This window comes from Rattus norvegicus, chromosome 17 (genome assembly GCF_036323735.1).
Source record: "Rattus norvegicus strain BN/NHsdMcwi chromosome 17, GRCr8, whole genome shotgun sequence".
NCBI classification, from domain to species: Eukaryota; Metazoa; Chordata; class Mammalia; order Rodentia; family Muridae; genus Rattus; species Rattus norvegicus.
This window is the reverse complement of record NC_086035.1, coordinates 55,561,350-55,584,344: the sequence shown is the minus strand read 5'-3', so window position 1 is coordinate 55,584,344 and position 22,995 is coordinate 55,561,350. Positions and strand designations below refer to the sequence as shown.

Genomic DNA, 22,995 nt, shown 5'->3' with positions numbered 1-22,995 from the left:
TATATACATAGAGCAAATTAGACTTGATGACCATAAGAAGAAGGAGGACACAGAGTTTGGTGGATAGATAAAATGTCATCACTATAGGGAGTTGGGGATGGGGTAAATATGATCCAAACACATTGTATAAAATTCTAAAAAAATTGCTTTTAAAATGAGAATAAACGCTCACTTTGGTAAGTATCTAGATTTTTCCTTAATCCTTTTATTAAGTACAGATGTATTAAAGCAGAATCTATCAGATAGATAGATAGATAGATAGATAGATAGATAGATAACCCTATCTACTGTGTGACATTTGGCACCAGTTGTCAAAGACTGAGGATTTATCTAGGTAAAGCATCAGTGTTTTCCTGGCATTAAGCTGCCAGATGCTTTGTGAGTTTGTATGTCATTTTGTTTGTTTTTGTGGCACTGGGAATGGAACCCAAGGCCTCAGGCACAGGTGAGCGATGTCTATCTAAGCTACAGGTCTTTGATGAGAATTATTGAATTAATTTCAATGGTAGCATTTAAAAAGTAATGCCCAAACCCGAGGACAGAGATTAAGAACATTTTTCAATATATTGCCAGAGGAAAAGACATTTTAAAGCAAGGACTCATATATTTTAAAATGTTAAGTGCATCCTAGTTGACATTTTGAATCCTAAACCATCTAGGTAGTATGGATTTTAAAACTGTTTTCTAAGACTTATAATACCTTGGTGACAAATGTATTAGGCAAACTTGCTCATTTTTTCAGATACAATTAATTGCTGTATCATTTTGGGCTATCCCCAGGAATGTAGTAAGTAGTTCAGAAATTGTTGGTGAGAATAATTGGGATTAAAGGAACATGTCACTGTAAATTCAATATTCTATAATAGTACATTTTTCAGTGTTTTAGAATTTGTTCCTAACTTAATAGTAGCTCAAGTGTAACTCCATTTCTATTTCAAAGATCTAAAAAATCTTTCTGGGGAGCCTAGAAAGGGTTATTAAACTTAACAAGAAGGTGGTACAACTCAAGAGACAATGAAACAAGCCTGCTTCCAAATATTTAACTACACTTTCTTGTTTATGATGTTTGAAAAAAAATTCCACATTGGTGATAAGGACAGTTTATTCTGAATAATAAGGGAAGGAATATGTGATGTAAGTGCCTTAGGTGGTGTACGCATCCATCAGTTACAGCTAGAGATGAGTAGATGGATGAGGCTATTACAAGGCTCACAGGGTAACTGATGACTCAAGCCTTACAAAACTGTTAGCGGGTCAGGTTAGGGTTTGAGTCAAGTTCTGTGTCTGCACAGCTCCTCTGTATTACAGCTCATTCAGCTTTGCTACCAACCATACAGATGTCAGGCTATATTCTCAAATGATTAGATGAGAAGCAAGGAGCTGAGCAGGCTATAACCAGTTCCCACACATTCTCAAGGAGAGGAGGTAGGTATTGTGAGGGCCAGCACAATCCATGCTTTGTTGAGGAACTCCTATACTCCCGCCTAGTGGAGGAGACACACTTAAAAGTACAAAAGGTCCTTTCCTGACACAACGAATTATTTACTACTGTAAGCAAGCTTCATACCATTATTCAAGCCACCAAGGCTTACATTTCATACCTATTTAAGTCGAGCAAGGTGTAAGCAAATCAGAAATACTTTAGAGATTAATGATTTGTCTACACCAGGAAGCTGATGACTTTAGTATCTTTGGAAGCTGTATAGAGGCTCACATTTATATTGGAAGCTCTTGGTGGTGAACTATGAAGAAATGGGACCAATCATGTTTAAATGTGTTTTCCTGCCTGAGGCATCTGATCTGAATCAGGAAAGAAACCATTGGCTATGTGGCAGAAAAAGCAACAAGTTCTAACACTGGTTAAATATGATTGAGAGGGATTTACTAGTAAGCTTGCTTAGAAAACATTCAGTTACATTGAAGTAAGAAGTGTCTGAAAGGCTCTGCCTCCATTGTTATTCAGATGCAACTTTAGGATAGTTAGGTAATACACTAACCAACCTAGACACTAACTAACCTAGAGAACAGAAAAAGGTAAAAAGTGAATTAAAGTTACACTTCTGACTTATGTTTGGCTAAATTCTGCCTAGTTCTGCTTTATTACAAGCTGCTCTTGCAAACTGCTCGCTCTGATCTGGAAAGGTAAAGGTTTTCCAGACAGCCTTGAGGGAAGGCCAGTTTTGCACAGCTGTAGGTCTTGAGAGCTGATTCCCACAGCTCTTTGAATAAGCAAAAGATCTTGTTAGCTGGAAAAAAGTCCCAATTGATAATTGCTCAGAAAATGTACCTTTTGGCGGGAACCTAAAAATCACCTGCAGATGAAAGCTTATGTAAGATTATAAGAATCTGTATAAATTGTGAGACGTTCAGATCAAGGCTGGTCCTTGTCAAGCATTGATCACAACCTCAGCCATGCCTTATTAAAGATTTTTCTTCCTTTTTCTTTTCTCTTTTCTCTTGTGGGTTTTTGTTTGTTTGTTTTATTGTTCTTTTTTTTTCCTTTTTCTATTTGTTTCTGGAGCTTGGATTGAATTTTGGGCTGGAAGGTAGAAATTCTGCCGTTACATTCAGAGTAGCAGTGACAGTGTATTACTTAGTGCTGCCTGGGCAGTAATTCCAGACCCTGGAGTTGAAGCCCCTAGAGAACATGATTCCCTGGTAAGGCCTGAATCTCATGGCCATGAGTTCAAGACCCGAATCTGTGCTCCACAACAAGAGGAGCACAGAGGTGGGCTTATCACTGTTTCTTTGATTTTGATCTTTCATCTTCCTTTCAGAATCCCCACTCCCTAACACTCACCTCTGCCTGCCAGATGGGGTTTACAGTGTTGCCTATGATCGTGGATCTCCGTTCCTGTCCATGATGAGGGAGGGCCGGGAAGATGCTATGTTTACCAGGTTGAATGGAAATCTTCAGATAAGGGTCTGGGTTGAAAAACATCCCTTTCTTCAATCCCATGGCCTGGAAATCTATAAAATAAATGGTATTTTACTTAAGCATGTTTTAATGAGGTTGAGTATCTATAGGTCCTGTGTAAGAACAAACAATCCAAAACACGCTCTGCTGGTTTAAATGAGAAATGTCGTCCATAGTTTCAGATATTTAAACACTTGTCCTCAGTTGGTGACACTATTTGCAAGGTTTTGAGAGGTGCAAGGCGTTACTAAAGATAGTTTCGAGAGTCTGTAGTCTCACCCTACTTGCAGTTCACTCTCTGCTTGAATATACAGTTGAAGATAGAATCGTCCAGTTTTCTGATCTAGCCATCTACAGCCATTCCTTCCAGTCACAACAAACTCTTATCTTTCTAGAATCATGATCTCAAAATAACTCTTCTGTAAATTGCTTTTGATCATGCTATTTTATTACAGTAACAGAAAAGTAACTAATATATATGTGAAACTTTCTGTTTTATACAATGTTTAGGCTATTTCCCATTACAAACAAAGTCTGATTTGTATCTGCACAGAATACTATTTGGAACATTTCCTGGCCTATACTGTGTCTGGGAAAGAAATCTTTGTCTTATTATGCCAGTTTAAATGGCGCTGTGGACATATTACTTTTCCTGAGAGGATCATTGATCCTTACTGGACTGGATTTCCAGTGCTCCACTAACAGATTAAGAGGATAGGAATGGGTGAGAGGAGGATGGTGGACATGGACGAAAACTAATGGGAGACATGTTAGATCAAAGCTGTTTTGTTAGAACAAGTTAGTTGCTCATATTAGAAAGTTGTTTTGCAAGGTCAAGACACAAGGAAACCAAGGGCAGTCATTTTACCCTAAGTGTGACTTTCATTGAGTAAGGATACACAGAAAAAAAAGTTTTGAAAGAGCAGAAAACCAAGAAAGAAAAGTAAACACACCTCTGTGAGGCTAGGCACTCATCACCGATGAAAATTACAAGAAACTCTGGTGTTAGGAAGAGGAGATCTTGGCAATTGAACAGTCTTACTTAAGATGTTTGAGTATGCACGATTTCATGGTGTAGAGAGGGGGATCTATTTCTAATGTATGTTCCTCAATTGTTCTTCCTCTTTTTTTCTACAAATCCTTCCAGTCAAATTTTTCACTACTTCTTCATGAAAAGTTTTGTAGTTTTGGTTTGGCAATGTCCAGTTTGGTTGTCCAGCTGGTTACTATTAGAATCCTTGTCGCTGCTTCTAGTCTCAGAGTGGACTCATGTCTTGTCAGCTTTGTGATATTTAGGGCCTTGCTTAGTGTCCTTGCTCGCTTCTCTGTTGCAATTTTAAAACATGAACCAAAACCAACATGGTGATGAAAGGGATTACCTGGCTTACATATCCTGATCACAGCCCATCACTGAAGGAAGTCAAGACAGGAACTTAAGTAGTAGCGGAGGCATGGCCATGGAGGGAAGCTACTTGTTGAACAGTTAGCTATTGCTTGCTTGGCTTGGTTTCTTAGCCTAAGGCTACTTGTTCAGGCGGGCATCACTCACAATACATCAATTTGCAAATAAAAAGATTGTTTTACAGCACAGCTATAGGTCAGTCTTATGAAGGCAGTTCTTCACTGAAGTTCCCTCTTCCAAGGAGACTTTAGTTTCTATCAAGTTGAGAAAAACTAATGACCATCTTTAGTTATGGATTAGGTGATCTTTCCTTTTATCTTTAAGGCATTGAGTATATTTTATTATTTCTCTTGGTATTTACTTTTTCTTACATTTTCTTCCTTCCTTCCTTTCTTCTTTCTTTCTACCTTTCTTTCTTTCTTATTTCTTTCTTTCTTCCTTTCTTTCTTTCTTCATTTCTTTGAGTGACAAGATGGTACAGGTATGTTTGTCAGAGAAAACCTTGTAGGAATTGGTTCTCTTTTTCCATTATGTAGATCCTAGGGTTTCACCTCAGTAGGCCTGGTACTCACTGAGTCTTCTTCTTTGAACAGTATTTATTTTTTATCATAGATAGAGATACTAAATTAAATGAATGTGCATATATCCTAATTACAATATTATTTATCTGTGACCTTTCCAGGATTCTTTCTTTAGTTGACACATTTACAGTCCCATGTTTATAGTTCCATTTCAATGCTGGAAACTGTCATCTTGGAATAATAAAAGTATGTACCATGGAAAACAGGAGATGACTTAACTCAGAACACCTTATTAACTGATTCTGAGTAATGCTGAGGTACAGAAAAAATTCCCTGGTCTGTCCAAGAGCCCATATCTGAATGACAGAGGCAAAATGGGACCAAGGAACAGAGCTATTGTCCTTTCTCCAGCTATACCCTTCCTGAACCTCAAGATACCATTGGAACTTTGATCATAGAAAATTACTCTTGGTTTCTGGCAAATTCTCCTGTGGTCTTTCTTGTTTCTACTGTTTTTTGAAAACCAGTATAGCTATTGTTATTTTTTAGCATTTCAATAGGAACGTGAAAATGGAAACCCAAGGGTTGCATGTGTTTATTCTGGTGTAAAAAAATTATTAAATTTTTCTCTTCTCCTTTCTTTTATCATCCCACGATAACATCTGGGATTCACTGTTGAATATTCACATGCTTCAACCTAGAAAACCACAACAGGTGATAATTTATTTCCCCCAAAATTTCATGAGACCTCTGATTGTGACACACTTGCTATGGAGAACTGATTTGACAAACTAAGGTCACAGTTTTTTATTTGTGGTCAATAGAATTGGGGTTTTATTCAACGGTGTTCTTTGAAGATGACTTAGTTAAGATGTATTATGTAAGATTCTGGACTTTCTGTATTATTTTACTCAGAGCAGCTCAGTGTTCTTTTACACTTCTAATGACAAAATAATTTTTGGTTTACAGAAGAGTTCTGTAAAAAACTCACAGATTTCCTATAACTCTTTACCTTGTTTCCCCATTGTCAGTAAACTAGAGAACCACCATAGGGTCATGAAATTAAAAAAGTAACATCCTCTTTGCTTTTCATCAATTTCCTACAAAGTAAGACATTTCCTCACTGAGGCGGGAGGAAGAGAGACTTAGGAAGTCAGCACCACTGCAAGTCTTGCATAGTAGAAACCTACCAGTTCCACAATCTCCTCACCAGAGATCATAGAAGCAGAAAACAGTTGCCTGGAGAAGAGAATCTCTGTGGAGCTTCTTGCAGAACACTCTCCAACTTGCACTGCCCGTACGATCTGCAGAGGGCTCTAATAATGCAGCTGTCCCGAGTTCTCACCCATGATGAGGTAGGCCTTTCAGTGATGCAGCTCCCTCTGAGCTGTTCATGCTCTTGTAAGTGGCCCCAGTAATGAAATCTTTTATTATTATTATATCCACCTCAGTACAATGGTTATATTGATCTGCCATCAGTTCCCCAGCCAGGGTTAATAGACCCTGCTCCCATTTCCCCAGGAAAAGCTTGACATAATACCCAACTATTATTTTTTAAAATCGGATAAATTAAAATGGACTGTATTTGGATTCCACTGACTCCTCCACTCCCAAAGAATGCTGTTTTGACCAGCTCAGCTTCGATCTGCTCTGCTTAAGTGGGTTGACTGGAAGTTCTGCTTAGTTCTGTAACTTGCCCTCAGTAAATTCTTGATACTGCTATTATGGCCGACTTCCATTCACACAGTGTCAAAACACTCCTACTTTATGACTGACTGAATTTCCATTATTTTTGCTTATTCAAAGGCAATAGACCAGATACTTTTTATTTTTATCCCAGAGGTGAGGTAAATGAGACACAAAGAGATTGATGTACATTCGTTAGAGTCAAGTAAAAGTGGTTGACATTCAGGTTCACTGCACATAGTGGTTTGGATGAGAAATGTCCTGCACAGGCTGAGGCATTTGAATGCTTAGTTCCTTATTGGTAGTGCTGTCTGGAGAGGTTATAGTGAGGTGCAGCCTTGTTGGAGGAAACACACTGCATGGGGTGGGCTCTTGCTGCTTGCTGTCATGCCTGCACCCTGCCACAATTGACTCACAGATTTTTAGAATTGTTAGCCAAAAGTAACGCTTTCTTCTTTAGTTGTCAAACAAGAGCACTGCATAAATAAGGCTTCTATGTGAGCAACACGTACCTGAGAGAGAGAAGCTGATGAGCCTCCTGTTTCCTTGACTTTGCACAGTCTCCTCAGAGCCAATACCTTTAAAAATCTGTAAAAGGAAAGAAAAACGAAAGACAAGTAAAAGAGACATCAAAAAAGATAATACACTATAGCAAGGGTCACTGAGATACTAACAGGAAAGGTCTGTAACAAGCTGGTCAGCATCCTTGTGCTATCTCACAGTGTCTCTTCTCTAACCAAATTCCTCCCCTTTGCCTTCTCTGGCTTGTGGGAAATTCTGCTTCTTGGGGAAGAATTCTGTTTATGGGTAAGTCAGAAAACCCTGTTATGCAAGCTTAATATAGACTATTAGGCAGCAGGTAGGGAGAAACACTGGGCCTGGCTTGAGTATTTGAAACCCAAACCCTACCCCCAGGGGCCCACTTCTTCCAACCAATATGCACATACTCTGACAAGACCACAGCTTCTAATAGTGTCGCTCCCTCATAACTAAGCACTCAAATCTATGAGGGTCATTCTTATTTGAACAAACAGAAATCTCCATAAACAGGCTAAGCAGACATCTAAAGATTGAGATCTGAATTCAACAAAGCATAGTGTTTTATTTCTCGTCTGTCTCCTTGACTGCCCCTTAAGAGCAACCAAGAGTGACATATTTTTATTGTCTTTTATTGCTTTCTTTTCCAAGAGATGCTGATGTACTGGTTTCTCTTCACAGTGATAGAACACTAAGACAATGCTGTGTACTGACCCGGGAAAGGATAGAATGAGGGAATAAGTGTAATCCTTCCTGTTTCCCTTCCTTGGAAGTAAGTGTTGTCTTTTAATAAGAGAAAATGGGTGGTGACAGAGCGAGCTTTTGCCCTTAAAATGAGCAACATGCAGAAAATTTTAAAACACCAAGAAACTTGCTTTTTTTCATCGAATGTTATAATTTTAAAATGTATCATGCTGTAGAAAAATCATAATAAATAAATATTTTTATTGGAACTAGATGAAATTCAGCCTTAAAGAAAAATGAAGCTAAACATTGCAGAAAAGTGGATGGAACTAGAATGTATAATATTTTAACAGGGTTATACAATGTCAGAAGGAAATAAACCACATGTCTCTCACATGCAGAATTAGGTTATAAATTTGCATATATGTAAATGTTGGCGCAGTATACATGAAGAGGACCAGAAAAGCTAACTAGAGAGTGAGGAAGGCTGAATGCAGGTAATGAGTACAGGTCATGAAAGAAGATATGAAACTAATTGTTTCTAGGTCTAATTGTCATGGATTTTTCTTTGGTGGTGGATAAGTGCATAAAATATATTTGATACCAAAAGTGTAAAGTGTAAGATTAAATGTGAAGCTTCACAGCACCTATTACCAGCAACAATTCTAGCGGTAGATAAATTATCCAAGCCGTATGGACTTTGGGCCTTTGTAGGATTCGGCCTTTACTGAAATATTGGGAGCAAATGCAAAACCTGCCTTGCACTCTCAGTTGGAAGAACATCTGTCCGTTAGCTTTCCTCTTCGAAATGGCTTCCCCTTTCTACCCTTGACTTTGTGGGATAGAGACAGAATTTAGGGGAGCCCCAAACCCGCGGTCCCGGCCAACAGCAGCTCTCTGCTCACAAACCCCGTGGGAGAGAGACCTCACCGCCTGGTCAGGTGGGCGCTCCTGAGGCTGCAGAGCGGAAGAGACCACCAACACTGACCACCCCTGCCCACATCCCTGGCCCAAGAGGAAACTGTATATGGCCTCTGGGTTCCCGTGGGGGAGGACCCAGGAGCAGCAGGACCCCTGCGCCTGAGACACCGCCGGAACCTGAAGGGACAGACTGGATAAACAGTTCTCTGCACCCAAATCCCGTGGGAGGGAGAGCTAAACCTACAGAGAGGCAGACACGCCTGGGAAACCAGAAGAGACTGCACTCTGCACACATCTTTGATGCCAGAGGAAAACACCAAACGCCATCTGGAACCCTGGTACACAGAGGCTCCTGGAAAGGGCGGCGCAGATCTTCCTGGTTGCTGCCGCTGTAGAGAGTTCGTAGACAGCACCCCACGAGTAAACTTGAGCTTCGGGACCACAGGGAAGACCAACTTTTCTGCTGCAAGTGACCTGCCTGGTGAACACCAGACACAGGCCCACAGTAACAGCTGAAGACCTGTAGATAGGAAAAACTACACGCCCGAAAGCAGAACACTCTGTCCCCATAACTGGCTGAAAGAAAACAGGAAAACAGGTCTACAGCACTCCTGACACACAGGCTTATAGGACAGTCTAGCCACTGTCAGAAATAGCAGAACAAAGTGACACTAGAGATAATCTGATGGCGAGAGGCAAGCGCAGGAACCCAACAGAAACCAAGACTAATTGGCATCATCGGAGCCCAATGCTCCCACCAAAGCAAACATGGAATATCCAAACAAACCAGAAAAGCAAGATCTAGTTTCAAAATCATATTTGATCATGATGCTGGAGGACTTCAAGAAAGACGTGAAGAACTCCCTTAGAGAACAAGTAGAAGCCTACAGAGAGGAAATGCAAAAATCCCTGAAAGAATTCCAGGAAATCATAAATAAATAAGTAGAAGCCCATAGAGAGGAGTCACAAAAATCCCTGAAAGAATTCCAGGAAATCATAAATAAACAAGTAGAAGCCCATAGAGAGGAGTCACAAAAATCCCTGAAAGAATTCCAGGAAAACACAATCAAACGGTTGAAGGAATTAAAAATAGAAATAGAAGCAATGAAGAAAGAACACATGGAAACAACCCTGGATATAGAAAACCAAAAGAAGAGACAAGGAGCTGTAGATACGAGCTTCACCAAGGGAATACAAGAGATGGAAGAGAGAATCTCAGGAGCAGAAGATTCCATAGAAATCATTGACTCAACTGTCAAAGATAATGTAAAGTGGAAAAAGCTACTGGCCCAAAACATACAGGAAATCCAGGAGTCAATGAGAAGATCAAACCTAAGGATAATAGGTATAGAAGAGAGTGAAGACTCCCAGCTCAAAGGACCAGTAAATATCTTCAAAAAAATCATAGAAGAAAACTTCCGTAACCTAAAAAAAGAGATACCCATAGGCATACAAGAAGGCTACAGAACTCCAAATAGATTGGACCAGAAAAGAAACACTTCCCGTCACATAATAGTCAAAACACCAAACGCACAAAATAAAGAAAGAATATTAAAAGCAGTAAGGGAAAAAGGTCAAGTATCATATAAAGGCAGACCTATCAGAATTATACCAGACATCTCACCAGAGACTATGAAAGCCAGAAGATCCTGGACAGATGTCATACAGACCCTAAGAGAACACAAATGCCAGCCCAGGTTTGTATCCTGCAAAACTCTCAATTAACATAGATGGAGAAACCAAGCTATTCCATGACAAAACCAAATTTACACAATATCTTTCTACAAATCCAGCACTACAAAGGATAATAAATGGTAAAGCCCAACATAAGGAGGCAAGCTATACCCTAGAAGAAGCAAGAAACTAATCGTATTGGCAACAAAACAAAGAGAAGAAAAGCACACAAACATAACCTCATATACAAATATGAATATAACAGGAAGCAATAATCACTATTCCTTAATATCTCTCAACATCAATGGCCTCAACTCCCCAATAAAAAGACATAGATGAACAAACTGGATACGCAACGAGGACCCTTCATTCTGCTGCCTACAGGAAACAAACCTCAGAGACAAAGACAGACACTACCTCAGAGTGAAAGGCTGGAAAACAACTTTCCAAGCAAATGGTCGGAAGAAGCAAGCTGGAGTAGCCATTCTAATATCAAATAAAATCAATTTTCAACTAAAATTCATCAAAAAAGATAAGGAAGGACACTTCATATTCATCAAAGGAAAAATCCACCAAGATGAACTCTCAATCCTAAATATCTATGCCCCAAATTCAAGGGCACCTACATACGTAAAAGAAACGTTACTAAAGCTCAAAACACACATTGCACCTCACACAATAATAGTAGGAGACTTCAACACCCCACTCTCATCAATGGACAGATCATGGAAACAGAAATTAAACAGAGACGTAGACAGACTAAGAGAAGTCATGAGTCAAATGGACTTAACAGATATTGATAGAACATTCTATCCTAAAGCAAAAGGATATACCTTCTTCTCAGCTCCTCATGGTACTTTCTCCAAAATTGACCATATAATTGGTCAAAAAATGGGCCTCAACAGGTACAGAAAGATAGAAATAATCCCATGCGTGCTATCGGACCACCACGGCCTAAAACTGGTCTTCAATAACAAAAATGGAAGAATGCCCACATATACGTGGAAATTGAACAATGCTCTACTCAATGGTAACCTGGTCAAGGAAGAAATAAAGAAAGAAATTAAAGACTTTTTAGAATTTAATGAAAATGAAGGTACAACCTACCCAAACTTATGGGACACAATGAAAGCTGTGCTAAGAGGAAAACTCATAGCACTGAGTGCCTGCAGAAAGAAACAGGAAAGAGCATATGTCAGCAGCTTGACAGCACACCTAAAAGCTCTAGAACAAAAAGAAGCAAATACACCCAGGAGGAGTAGAAGGCAGGAAATAATCAAACTCAGAGCTGAAATCAACCAAGTAGAAACAAAAAGGACCATAGAAAGAATCAACAGAACCAAAAGTTGGTTCTTTGAGAAAATCAACAAGATAGATAAACCGTTAGCCAGACTAACGAGAGGACACAGAGAGTGTGTCCAAATTAAGAAAATCAGAAATGAAAAGGGAGACATAACTACAGATTCAGAGGAAATTAAAAAAATCATCAGATCTTACTATAAAAGCCTATATTCAACAAAACTTGAAAATCTGGAGGAAATGGACAATTTCCTAGACAGATACCAGGTACCGAAGTTAAACCAGGAACAGATAAACCAGTTAAACAACCCCATAACTCCTAAGGAAAGAGAAGCAGTCATTAAAGGTCTCCCAACCAAAAAGAGCCCAGGTCCAGACGGGTTTAGTGCAGAATTCTATCAGACCTTCATAGAAGACCTCATACCAATATTATCCAAACTATTCCACAAAATTGAAACAGATGGAGCACCACCGAATTCCTTCTATGAAGCCACAATTACTCTTATACCTAAACCACACAAAGACCCAACAAAGAAAGAGAACTTCAGACCAATTTCCCTTATGAATATCGATGCAAAAATACTCAATAAAATTCTGGCAAACCGAATCCAAGAGCACATCAAAACAATCATCCACCATGATCAAGTAGGCTTCATCCCAGGTATTCAGGGATGGTTTAATATACGGAAAACCATCAACGTGATCCATTATATAAACAAACTGAAAGAACAAAACCACATGATCATTTCATTAGACGCTGAGAAAGCATTTGACAAAATTCAACACCCCTTCATGTTAAAAGTCCTGGAAAGAATAGGAGACAGAATTTAACATCATAGTACTCAGAGAGTCTCACAAATATCCACTAGAAAACAATTCTGGAATCTTCTCGTAAATATTTGGACTGCACTGATCTTTACTGGTTAGTAAATCATGTTTGTGACTTTATCACAGGAACTCAAGTCTGGATTTTTTTGTTTGTTTGTTTGTTTGGAGCTGGGGACCGAACCTAGGGCCTTGTGCTTGCTAGGCAAGTGCTCTACCACTGAGCTAAATCCCCAACCCCTGGATTTGTTTTATCTTTACCATTTGACTTATATCTGCTTCAAATCAAAAGTGTTCTAAAATTGTCATTTGAGAAAGGCTAACAGAAGGAGTTATAAGAGGTAGAAATGAAAAACAAGTACTTCATAAGTACTTCAGAACTCTTCCTCTCCTGGTATAGCTGGGATTATCTCACTTAGAAACTAATTTTCATAACATTAAGGAATAAGTAATATAATTTTTGTCTCATAAGATTATGAATGAAATTTCTTTTTTGTGTTTATTTAGGTAAGAATTAAAGGCACACTACAAAAATAGGTTGTGGGTGTGTAAGGGGGATAGAAAAAAAACAGAATCAATTCACAAAACAATTGAACTAGGTCTGGGGCAGTGTGTTAGTCGCTGAAGTGCTTTCTATGGAAGCAGGAAGACCAGCGTTCAAGCATGATCATGCATGTGTGTGGAAGAACAGACAGGGTGGCAGGCAGTTGACGTCCCAGCTCTGGGATGCAGAGACAGATCTCTCAAACTTCCTGTCAGAGAAAGCAATCTTCAGGCCCCAGTGTCTATCTTTAAAAATAAAGTGGGTTGATCCTGAAGAACAACATCTGATGTTGACCTCTGGTTCTCATGCACACCTACAGGATAACATGAATGCACAAACACACAAAATCAATTACCACATTCAGTGAAAAGGGTAATGTCTAGTCCACATCTTCTGAGCATAGATAGAACAAAAAGTCTGTTTTTTTTTTAAATCGTTTAAAAAAGACTCCTATGGTTTGTGTTACAGTTTGTGTTCATGGTTTGTTTTATAGTCTTGAGCGTTCCAGAATGGCTCATAGAGTCAAAGGCTTGATTCTTACCACATGTGACCATTGGGAAATTGTGAGAGCTTTAGGTGATGGGCCTGGTAGGAAGATGTTAGGTTGTTAGGGAAAGCCCTTGCATTTGTTACTGGGATGCAAACTTTGCCTCTTTCTGTTTTCTTCCCAACCATTATGAGATGGATAAAGTTCTCTACAGTGTGCTCTCTTCCAGTGACATTCTGCCTCACCTAGGCCCCCAGACACTGAGACTAACCAACCATAGAATAAGGCCTTCAAGACTTTAAATCAAAACAAAACAATTTTTAAGTTCTAAGTCTCAAACATTTTGATACAGCAATAAAATACATGTTGCCACTATTATAATCCAAGTCAAAAGGGCCCAAAACTTAAACTTTCTATCAATTTGCCCCCAAAAAATTTTCCCTGAAAAATTAATGTAGTACCAGCAATAATCAGTGAGAAAATAGAATTTAAAATGCATTCAAGCAAATTTAAATACATTTTTTTCTTTGGAGCAGTGTGCTTAAGTTCCTGGATGAAATTACAAAAGCTTACATTAATTCAGATGTTCACTGGATTTTACCAATAAATGACTTGTGTTTTAAAATTAAAACTAGGTTTAGTTTCTATTACAACACCATATGTTCAAAGATACTATTAGTTTAAAAAATAGTATCTTAATTGAGAAGGAAGAGCATTTGCTTAAAAAATGTTTTTTGGTTTGCCTTAATGTGATATAAATCAAATAGAGAAATGCAAGAGAACCTTGAAAACTGTTTCATTCTACCAAGAAATAAGGGCAACAATAGCATAGTCACCCTAAAAACTACTTACACATTAAAATATGGTTTATGTGAAAGTACTTACACTGGACCTATATACTTAGTTTTAATGAGGTGGTGAGAGTCCAGAAGTACTCTCTATTCTCAGCATCACATGGGCTTAGGACTGGATTCTCACACTGTGTTGTGACAGTATTCACTGGGAGATAGAATTGATGACAGACCAAAATACAGATACCACTAAAGTCCAACTTGGTGAATCGGTGAGTTTTTTAAGGGGTGAGTTTACCAACAGGAATATAGGTGATGCCATGATAGCTGCATCACCAAAATCCCGTGATTCATGAAAGACTGAAACCTGAAGCACACTGCACAGCCTGCAGATGGCTCAACTGGTTGGAGAACATCCTTTTAAGGCATTTCCTTCTCTATTGGTCTTAGACTCAACCTCTCCAGCTAGCTAGTTTTCAGTGTACTGTAAGGTGCTATGCAAGCTACTAGGGGGGAAAATTAATCATCAGTCTTACCCAGCTATGAACCTTGAAAGTTATAAAAGTGACTGGTCTGGGACGACATGCCCACTTGTATAATAGTGGCATGACCATAATGTAACAAATTTTCTGATTGTATTTTAGACTTACTCCACAGGACTCAGCCCATACCTGGCATCATTATCAGGCTAAAAATCTATGGCTAGACAAGTCATAGGCCTACTACTATCATTCTCCTAAGTGTGTATAGTATTAAACTGGCTTTTTAAATACTCATAGTGAATACATCTCTCGTTCCTTATCTGAGAAGCTTGTATTTGCAGTAGATGGTGATCAACGCAGTGACCCACAACTGGTCAAGGTGCAGAAAGGAAGAGAACACAGCATTCTCAGGCTTAAAGAGAGCATGCTACCACAGCCCACCATGTGAGGGGGTCAGATATCACTGTGGAATTGTGGAAGAAGGGGAAAAATGAGTGTAGGAGCCTGTGGTAGAAGATGACTATAAAGACACAATGTCTTCCCAACACAGCAAGGCAGCTAGCTGCACATGTGAACTCACTGTGGGTGTGACAGAATATTTAATACCTATTCAGGCCAAAGTCAGACCAAATCCTAGGATGGCATGAGGAGCTGGGCGCGAATTTTATGCCAAGCTGTTGGATCTTGGCACTTGTTAGCCACTAGAAGAGCAAGAGTCAGTTTCCTCTAAGAATGTAGTCCCTAGTAAGTGACCGCTGTACAGTGCAGAACTACACATCCAAAACTATGTAGGCTGCAAAAAATTGCTCTTAAGCTGGATATGGTAGTGTAGGCTTTTAATTCCAGCACTCACTCTGTGAGTGATCTATATAGCAGGTTCAAGGACAGCTGGGGCTACATAGGGAAACCCTGTCTCAACAAACAAACAAACAACTCCCCAATACAACAAGAACCCATCAAACCACAAGTTATCTTAAAAGAATAAAAATGATATAAAGTTATCAAGTTGTGTGTGTAGAAAAGATGAATGAATATGGGGAAAGTTGCAAAAATTGGTGAATATGATCAGAAGAGGTTTTATGAATCTCTGGAAGAAGTAATAAGAAAGACGAGAAATGGTAGAAAGATAAAGACTAGGGGGAAATTCAGGAAAAGGTAATGTCTATTTTTTTTGATACTGTCTATTATTACAGTAGAGAACAAAAGGGTGTGACTTAAATCCTGGATGTACAGCTGGACTTGGTGGCACAGTTCTATGATCTCAGCACTGGGAAGGCATAGGAAGAATGATCTATGTAAATCCAACTTGAATAGTTGGTTCCGGGACAGCCTGGGCTACATGGTGAGACCATGTCTCAAAAGAATATAATCAACAATAACAATGTCAAAACCAAAATACACAAAAAACAAACATATATGAATCCTGAGGTTTGCTGTAGTCTGGCTTGAGGTGCATTGCTTGGGTTCACTTGTTAGACAGTGTCTGCATTTACCCAAAGAACAGAAAGTAAGATTTTATCTTTTCTAGGTCTATCATTTCATATAACTAAGATAAATCTGAGGCAACACATTCTAATTAGTTTAATTTTAAGTTTAAAAAGAAATTAAAACATCAAAAATATAAATATTCAAAATCAGTTATTATAAGCATGTTTCTTAAAGAAAGCCTCATACACTGCCACTAAGTATATCCCCATGGAAACATTTTGTTGAGAGAAATCCAGAATGTCTGTAACATTTAGATTGCTTGCACTCTGAAAAGGATAGCTTTTGATGATTTTCTTTTTTCTTTATCACTAGTCAGAGGTGTGTGTGCACGTGTGTGTGTGTGTGTGTGTGTGTGTGTGTGTGTGCGTGCATGTATGTGTGTACTCTTCATCTATCAATGTATCTTCATATACGTGTAGGTGCAGTTGCAGATGTGTGCACATGTATAATTGTGTGCATACACGCATGAAAAAAACAAGAAAGCAAACAACTATGTGAGGTGGGTCTGAGCGGGAGGAAGAGCAGAGACTTACAGGAGCCGCTGAGTTCTTGACAGTGACACTGGGGGTTGTAGCTCTCAGGGCCCCGCTTACTCCGTGGTAGTATTTGAAGCAGATCTTAGTTTCAGCTGAAAGACAAAAATAAAATGAAGCTGAGTCCTTAGGGGAATCTAGGACAAAACAGCTATAGTCCAGGGGGAACTCTCCAGCAAGTGCAGACTGACTCCTCTCAAGAACCAGCATGCAACACTTAAGAGGGTTTATGTTGCCCCCCCCCACCAGTCTCTCTTTCAAAAATTATGTCATGAAAAATTGTATGGGCTTTAGTATTTCTGTACTCAAGCTAAATAAATCCATTACTTAAACATCTTGGCATCCCATCTACCTCACTAGATGGTTTTACTTTTAAATCTGTAGTTCTAAGATTTTAGGTAGTTTATTTCTTTGTAGTTTCCTATTATATAATTTAGTGCAATTAATATTGTGATAATAAAGAAAAAGATTGAACTGAAGGGACCGACCGGATAAACAGTTCTCTGCACCCAAATCCCATGGGAGGGAGAGCTAAACCTTCAGAGAGGCAGACACGCCTGGGAAACCAGAAGAGACTGCACTCTGCACACATTACTGATTCCAGAGGAAAACACCAAACCCCATCTGGAACCCTGGTGCACGGAAGCTCCCGGAAAGGGTGGTGCAGATCTTCCTGGTTGCGGCCGCCACGGAGAGCTCATAAGCAACACCCCACCAGCAAACTTGAGCCTCGGGACCACAGGTAAGACCAACTTTTCTGCTGCAAGCGACCTGCCTGGTGAACTCAGGACACACGGAGACAAAATTCCTCTAGGACCGGACACTTCCGGGTTTTAGCGGGAGTCCCAAACATGCGGATCCCTGCCCACAGCAGCTCTTTGCCCCCAAACCCCGTGGGAGAGAGCCCTCACCTCCTGGACAGGTGGGCACCCCTGAGACTGCAGAGTGGAAGAGACCACCAACACTCCCCACCCCTGCCCACATCCCTGGCCCAAGAGGAAACTGTATACGGCCTCTGGGCTCCCACTGAGGAGGGCCCAGGAGCAGCAGGTCCACTGCCTCTGAGACACCGCCAGAACCTGAAGGGACCGACCGGATAAACAGTTCTCTGCACCCAAATCCCGTGGGAGGGAGAGCTAAACCTTCAGGGAGGCAGATATACCGGGGAAACAAGAAGAGACTGCATTCTGCACACATTACTGATTCCAGAGGAAAACACCAAACGCCATCTGGAACCCTGGTGCATGAAAGCTCCCGGAAAGGGTGGCACAGATCTTCCTGGTTGCTGCAGCTGCAGAGAGCTTATAAGCAACACCCCATGAGCAAACTTGAGCCTCGGGACCACAAGTAAGACCAACTTTTCTGCTGCAAGCGACCTGCCTGGTGAACTCAAGACACAGGCCCACAGGAACAGCTGAAGACCTGTAGATAGAAAAAACTACACGCCCGAAAGCAGAACACTCTGTCTCCATAACTGGCTGAAAGGAAACAGGAAAACAGGTCTACAGCACTCCTGAAACACAGGCTTATAGGACAGTCTAGCCACTGTCAGAAATAGCAGAACAAAGTAAAACTAGAGATAATCTGATGGCGAGAGGCAAGCGCAGGAACCCAACAGAAACCAAGACTAATTGGCATCATCGGAGCCCAATGCTCCCACCAAAGAAAACACGGAATATCCAAACAAACTAGAAAAGCAAGATCTAGTTTCAAATTGATATTTGATCAGGATGCTGGAGGACTTAAAGACATGAAGAACTCCCTTAGAGAACAAGTAGAAGCTTACAGAGAGGAATCGCAAAAATCCCTGAAAGAATTCCAGGAAATCATAAATAAACAAGTAGAAGCCCATAGAGAGGAGTCACAAAAATCCCTGAAAGAATTCCAGAAAATCATAAATAAACAAGTAGAAGCCCATAGAGAGGAGTCACAAAAATCCCTGAAAGAATTCCAGGAAATCATAAATAAACAAGTAGAAGCCCATAGAGAGGAGTCACAAAAATCCCTGAAAGAAGTCCAGGAAAACACAATCAAACAGTTGAAGGAATTAAAAATGGAAATAGAAGGAATCAAGAAAGAACACATGGAAACAACCCTGGATATAGACAACCAAAAGAAGAGACAAGGAGCTGTAGATACGAGCTTCACCAAGAGAATACAAGAGATGGAAGAGAGAATCTCAGGAGCAGAAGATTCCGTAGAAATCATCAACTCTACTGTCAAAGACAATGTAAAGTAGAAAAAGCTACTGGTCCAAAACATACAGGAAATCCAGGAGTCAATGAGAAGATCAAACCTAAGGATAATAGGTATAGAAGAGAGTGAAGACTCCCAGCTCAAAGGACCAGTAAATATCTTCAAAAAAATCATAGAAGAAAACTTCCCTAACCTAAAGAAAGAGACACCCATAAGCATCCAAGAAGCCTACAGAACTCCAAATAGATTGGACCAGAAAAGAAACACTTCCCATCACATAATAGTCAAAACATCAAATACACAAAATAAAGAAAGAATATTAAAAGCAGTAAGGGAAAAAGGTCAAGTAACATATAAAGGCAGACCTACCAGAATTACACCAGATTTTTCGCCAGAAAATATGAAAGCCAGAAGATCCTGGACAGATGTCATACAGACCCTAAGAGAACACAAATGCCAGCCCAGGTTACTGTATCCAGCAAAACTCTCAATTAACATAGATGGAGAAACCAAGCTATTCCATGACAAAACCAAATTTACACAATATCTTTCTACAAATCCAGCACTACAAAGGATAATAAATGGTAAAGCCCAACATAAAGAGGCAAGCTATACCCTAGAAGAAGCAAGAAACTAATTGTATTGGCAACAAAACAAAGAGAAGAAAAGCACACAAACATAACCTCACATCCAAATATGAATATAACAGGAAGCAATAATCACTATTCCTTAATATCTCTCAACATCAATGGCCTCAACTCCCCAATAAAAAGACATAGATTAACAAACTGGATACGCAACGAGGACCCTGCATTCTGCTGCCTACAGGAAACACACCTCAGAGACAAAGACAGACACTACCTCAGAGTGAAAGGCTGGAAAACAACTTTCCAAGCAAATGGTCAGAAGAAGAAAGCTGGAGTAGCCATTCTAATATCAAATAAAATCAATTTTCAACTAAAATTCATCAAAAAAGATAAGGAAGGACACTTCATATTCATCAAAGGAAAAATCCACCAAGATGAACTCTCAATCCTAAATATCTATGCCCCAAATTCATGGGCACCTACATATGTAAAAGAAACCTTACTAAAGCTCAAAGCACACATTGCACCTCATACAATAATAGTAGGAGATTTCAACACCCCACTCTCATCAATGGACAGATCATGGAAACAGAAATTAAACAGAGACGTAGACAGACTAAGAGAAGTCATGAGCCAAATGGACTTAACGGATATTGATAGAACATTCTATCCTAAAGCAAAAGGATATACCTTCTTCTCAGCTCCTCATGATACTTTCTCCAAAATTGACCATATAATTGGTCAAAAAATGGGCCTCAACAGGTACAGAAAGATAGAAATAATCCCAGGCATGCTATCAGACCACCACGGCCTAAAGCTGGTCTATAATAAAAATAAGGGAAGAATGCCCACCTATACATGGAAATTGAACAATGCTCTACTCAATGGTAACCTGGTCAAGGAAGAAATAAAGAAAGAAATTAAAGACTTTTTAGAATTTAATGCAAATGAAGGTACAACCTACCCAAACTTATGGGACACAATGAAAGCTGTGCTAAGAGGAAAACTCATAGCACTGAGTGCCTGCAGAAAGAAACAGGAGAGAGCATATGTCAGGGGCTTGACAGCACACCTAAAAGCTCTAGAACGAAAAGAAGCAAATAAACCCAGGAGGAGTAGAAGGCAGGAAATAATCAAACTCAGAGCTGAAATCAACCAAGTAGAAACAAAAAGGACCATAGAAAGAATCAACAGAACCAAAAGTTGGTTCTTTGAGAAAATCAACAAGATAGATAGACCCTTAGCCAGACTAACGAGAGGACACAGAGAGTGTGTCCAAATTAAGAAAATCAGAAATGAAAGGGAGACATAACTACAGATTCAGGGGAAATTAAAAAAATCATCAGATCTTACTATAAAAGCCTATATTCAACAAAACTTGAAAATCTGGAGGAAATGGACAATTTCCTAGACAGATACCAGGTACCGAAGTTAAATCAGGAACAGATAAACCAGTTAAACAACCCCATAACTCCTAAGGAAATAGAAGCAGTCATTAAAGGTCTCCCAACCAAAAAGAGCCCAGGTCCAGACGGGTTTAGGGCAGAATTCTATCAGACCTTCATAGAAGACCTCATACCAATATTATCCAAACTAGTCCACAAAATTGAAACAGATGGAGCACTACTGAATTCCTTCTATGAAGCCACAATTACTCTTATACCTAAACCACACAAAGACCCAACAAAGAAAGGGAACTTCAGACCAATTTCCCTTATGAATATCGACGCAAAAATACTCAATAAAATTCTTGCAAACCGAATCCAAGAGCACATCAAAATGATCATCCACCATGATCAAGTAGGCTTCATCCCAGGCATGCAGGGATGGTTTAATATACGGAAAACCATCAATGTGATCCATTATATAAACAAACTGAAAGAACAAAACCACATGATCATTTCATTAGATGCTGAGAAAGCATTTGACAAAATTCAACACCCCTTCATGATAAAAGTCCTGGAAAGAATAGGAATTCAAGGCCCATACCTAAACATAGTAAAAGCCATATACAGCAAACCAGTTGCTAACATTAAACTAAATGGAGAGAAACTTGAAGCAATCCCACTAAAATCAGGGACTAGACAAGGCTGCCCACTCTCTCCCTACTTATTCAATATAGTTCTTAAAGTTCTAGCCAGAGCAATCAGACAACAAAAGGAGGTCAAGGGGATACAGATCGGAAAAGAAGAAGTCAAAATATCACTATTTGCAGATGATATGATAGTATATTTAAGTGATCCCAAAAGTTCCACCAGAGAACTACTAAAGCTGATAAACAACTTCAGCAAAGTGGCTGGGTATAAAATTAACTCAAATAAATCAGTAGCCTTCCTCTACACAAAAGAGAAACAAGCCGAGAAAGAAATTAGGGAAACGGCACCCTTCATAATAGACCCAAATAATATAAAGTACCTCGGTGTGACTTTAACCAAGCAAGTAAAAGATCTGTACAATAAGAACTTCAAGACTCTGAAGAAAGAAATTGAAGAAGACCTCAGAAGATGGAAAGATCTCCCATGCTCATGGATTGGCAGGATTAATATAGTAAAAATGGCCATACTACCAAAAGCAATCTACAGATTCAATGCAATCGCCATCAAAATACCAATCCAATTCTTCAAAGAGTTAGACAGAACAATTTGCAAATTCATCTGGAATAACAAAAAACCCAGGATAGCTAAAACTATCCTCAACAATAAAAGGACTTCAGGGGGAATCACTATCCCTGAACTCAAGCAGTATTACAGAGCAATAGTGATAAAAACTGCGTGGTATTGGTACAGAGACAGACAGATAGACCAAAGGAACAGAATTGAAGACCCAGAAATGAACCCACACACCTATGGGCACTTGATTTTTGACAAAGGAGCCAAAACCATCAAATGGAAAAAAGATAGCATTTTCAGCAAATGGTGCTGGTTCAACTGGAGGTCAACATGTAGAAGAACGCAGATCGATCCATGCTTATCACCCTGTACAAAGCTTAAGTCCAAGTGGATCGAGGACCTCCACATCAAACCAGATACACTCAAACTAATAGAAGAAAAACTAGGGAAGCATGTGCAACACATGGGCACTGGAAAAAATTTCCTGAACAAAACACCAATGGCTTATGTTCTAAGATCAAGAATGGGATCTCAAAAAACTGCAAAGCTTCTGTAAGGCAAAGGACACTGTGGTTAGGACAAAACGGCAGCCAACAGATTGGGAAAAGACCTTTACCAATCCTTCAACTGATAGAGGGCCCATATGCAAAATATACAAAGAACTCAAGAAGTTAGACTGCAGGGAGACAAATAACCCTATTAAAAATGGGGTTCAGAGCTAAAGAAAGAATTCACCGCTGAGGAATGCTGAATGGCTGAGAAACACCTAAAGAAATGTTCAACATCTTTAGTCATAAGGGAAATGCAAATCA

At 39.5% G+C, this 22,995-nt stretch overlaps 1 protein-coding gene across 8 annotated transcripts in view; it reads right to left on the bottom strand.

Annotated features, from left to right (window-relative positions):
- The window catches only part of Hecw1 (HECT, C2 and WW domain containing E3 ubiquitin protein ligase 1), a 413,125-nt gene that overhangs the window by 195,684 nt on the left and 194,446 nt on the right, over positions 1 to 22,995 (bottom strand). For all 8 annotated transcript variants that reach the window (XM_017600485.3, XM_017600489.3, XM_017600487.3 and 5 more), the window contains 3 exons: positions 16,792 to 16,886; positions 7,039 to 7,114; positions 2,801 to 2,970 (listed from right to left, as the gene is read on the bottom strand). In XM_017600485.3, coding sequence (XP_017455974.1) covers positions 2,801 to 2,970; positions 7,039 to 7,114; positions 16,792 to 16,886 — 341 coding nt within the window. The remainder of the gene's footprint in view (positions 1 to 2,800; positions 2,971 to 7,038; positions 7,115 to 16,791; positions 16,887 to 22,995) is intronic.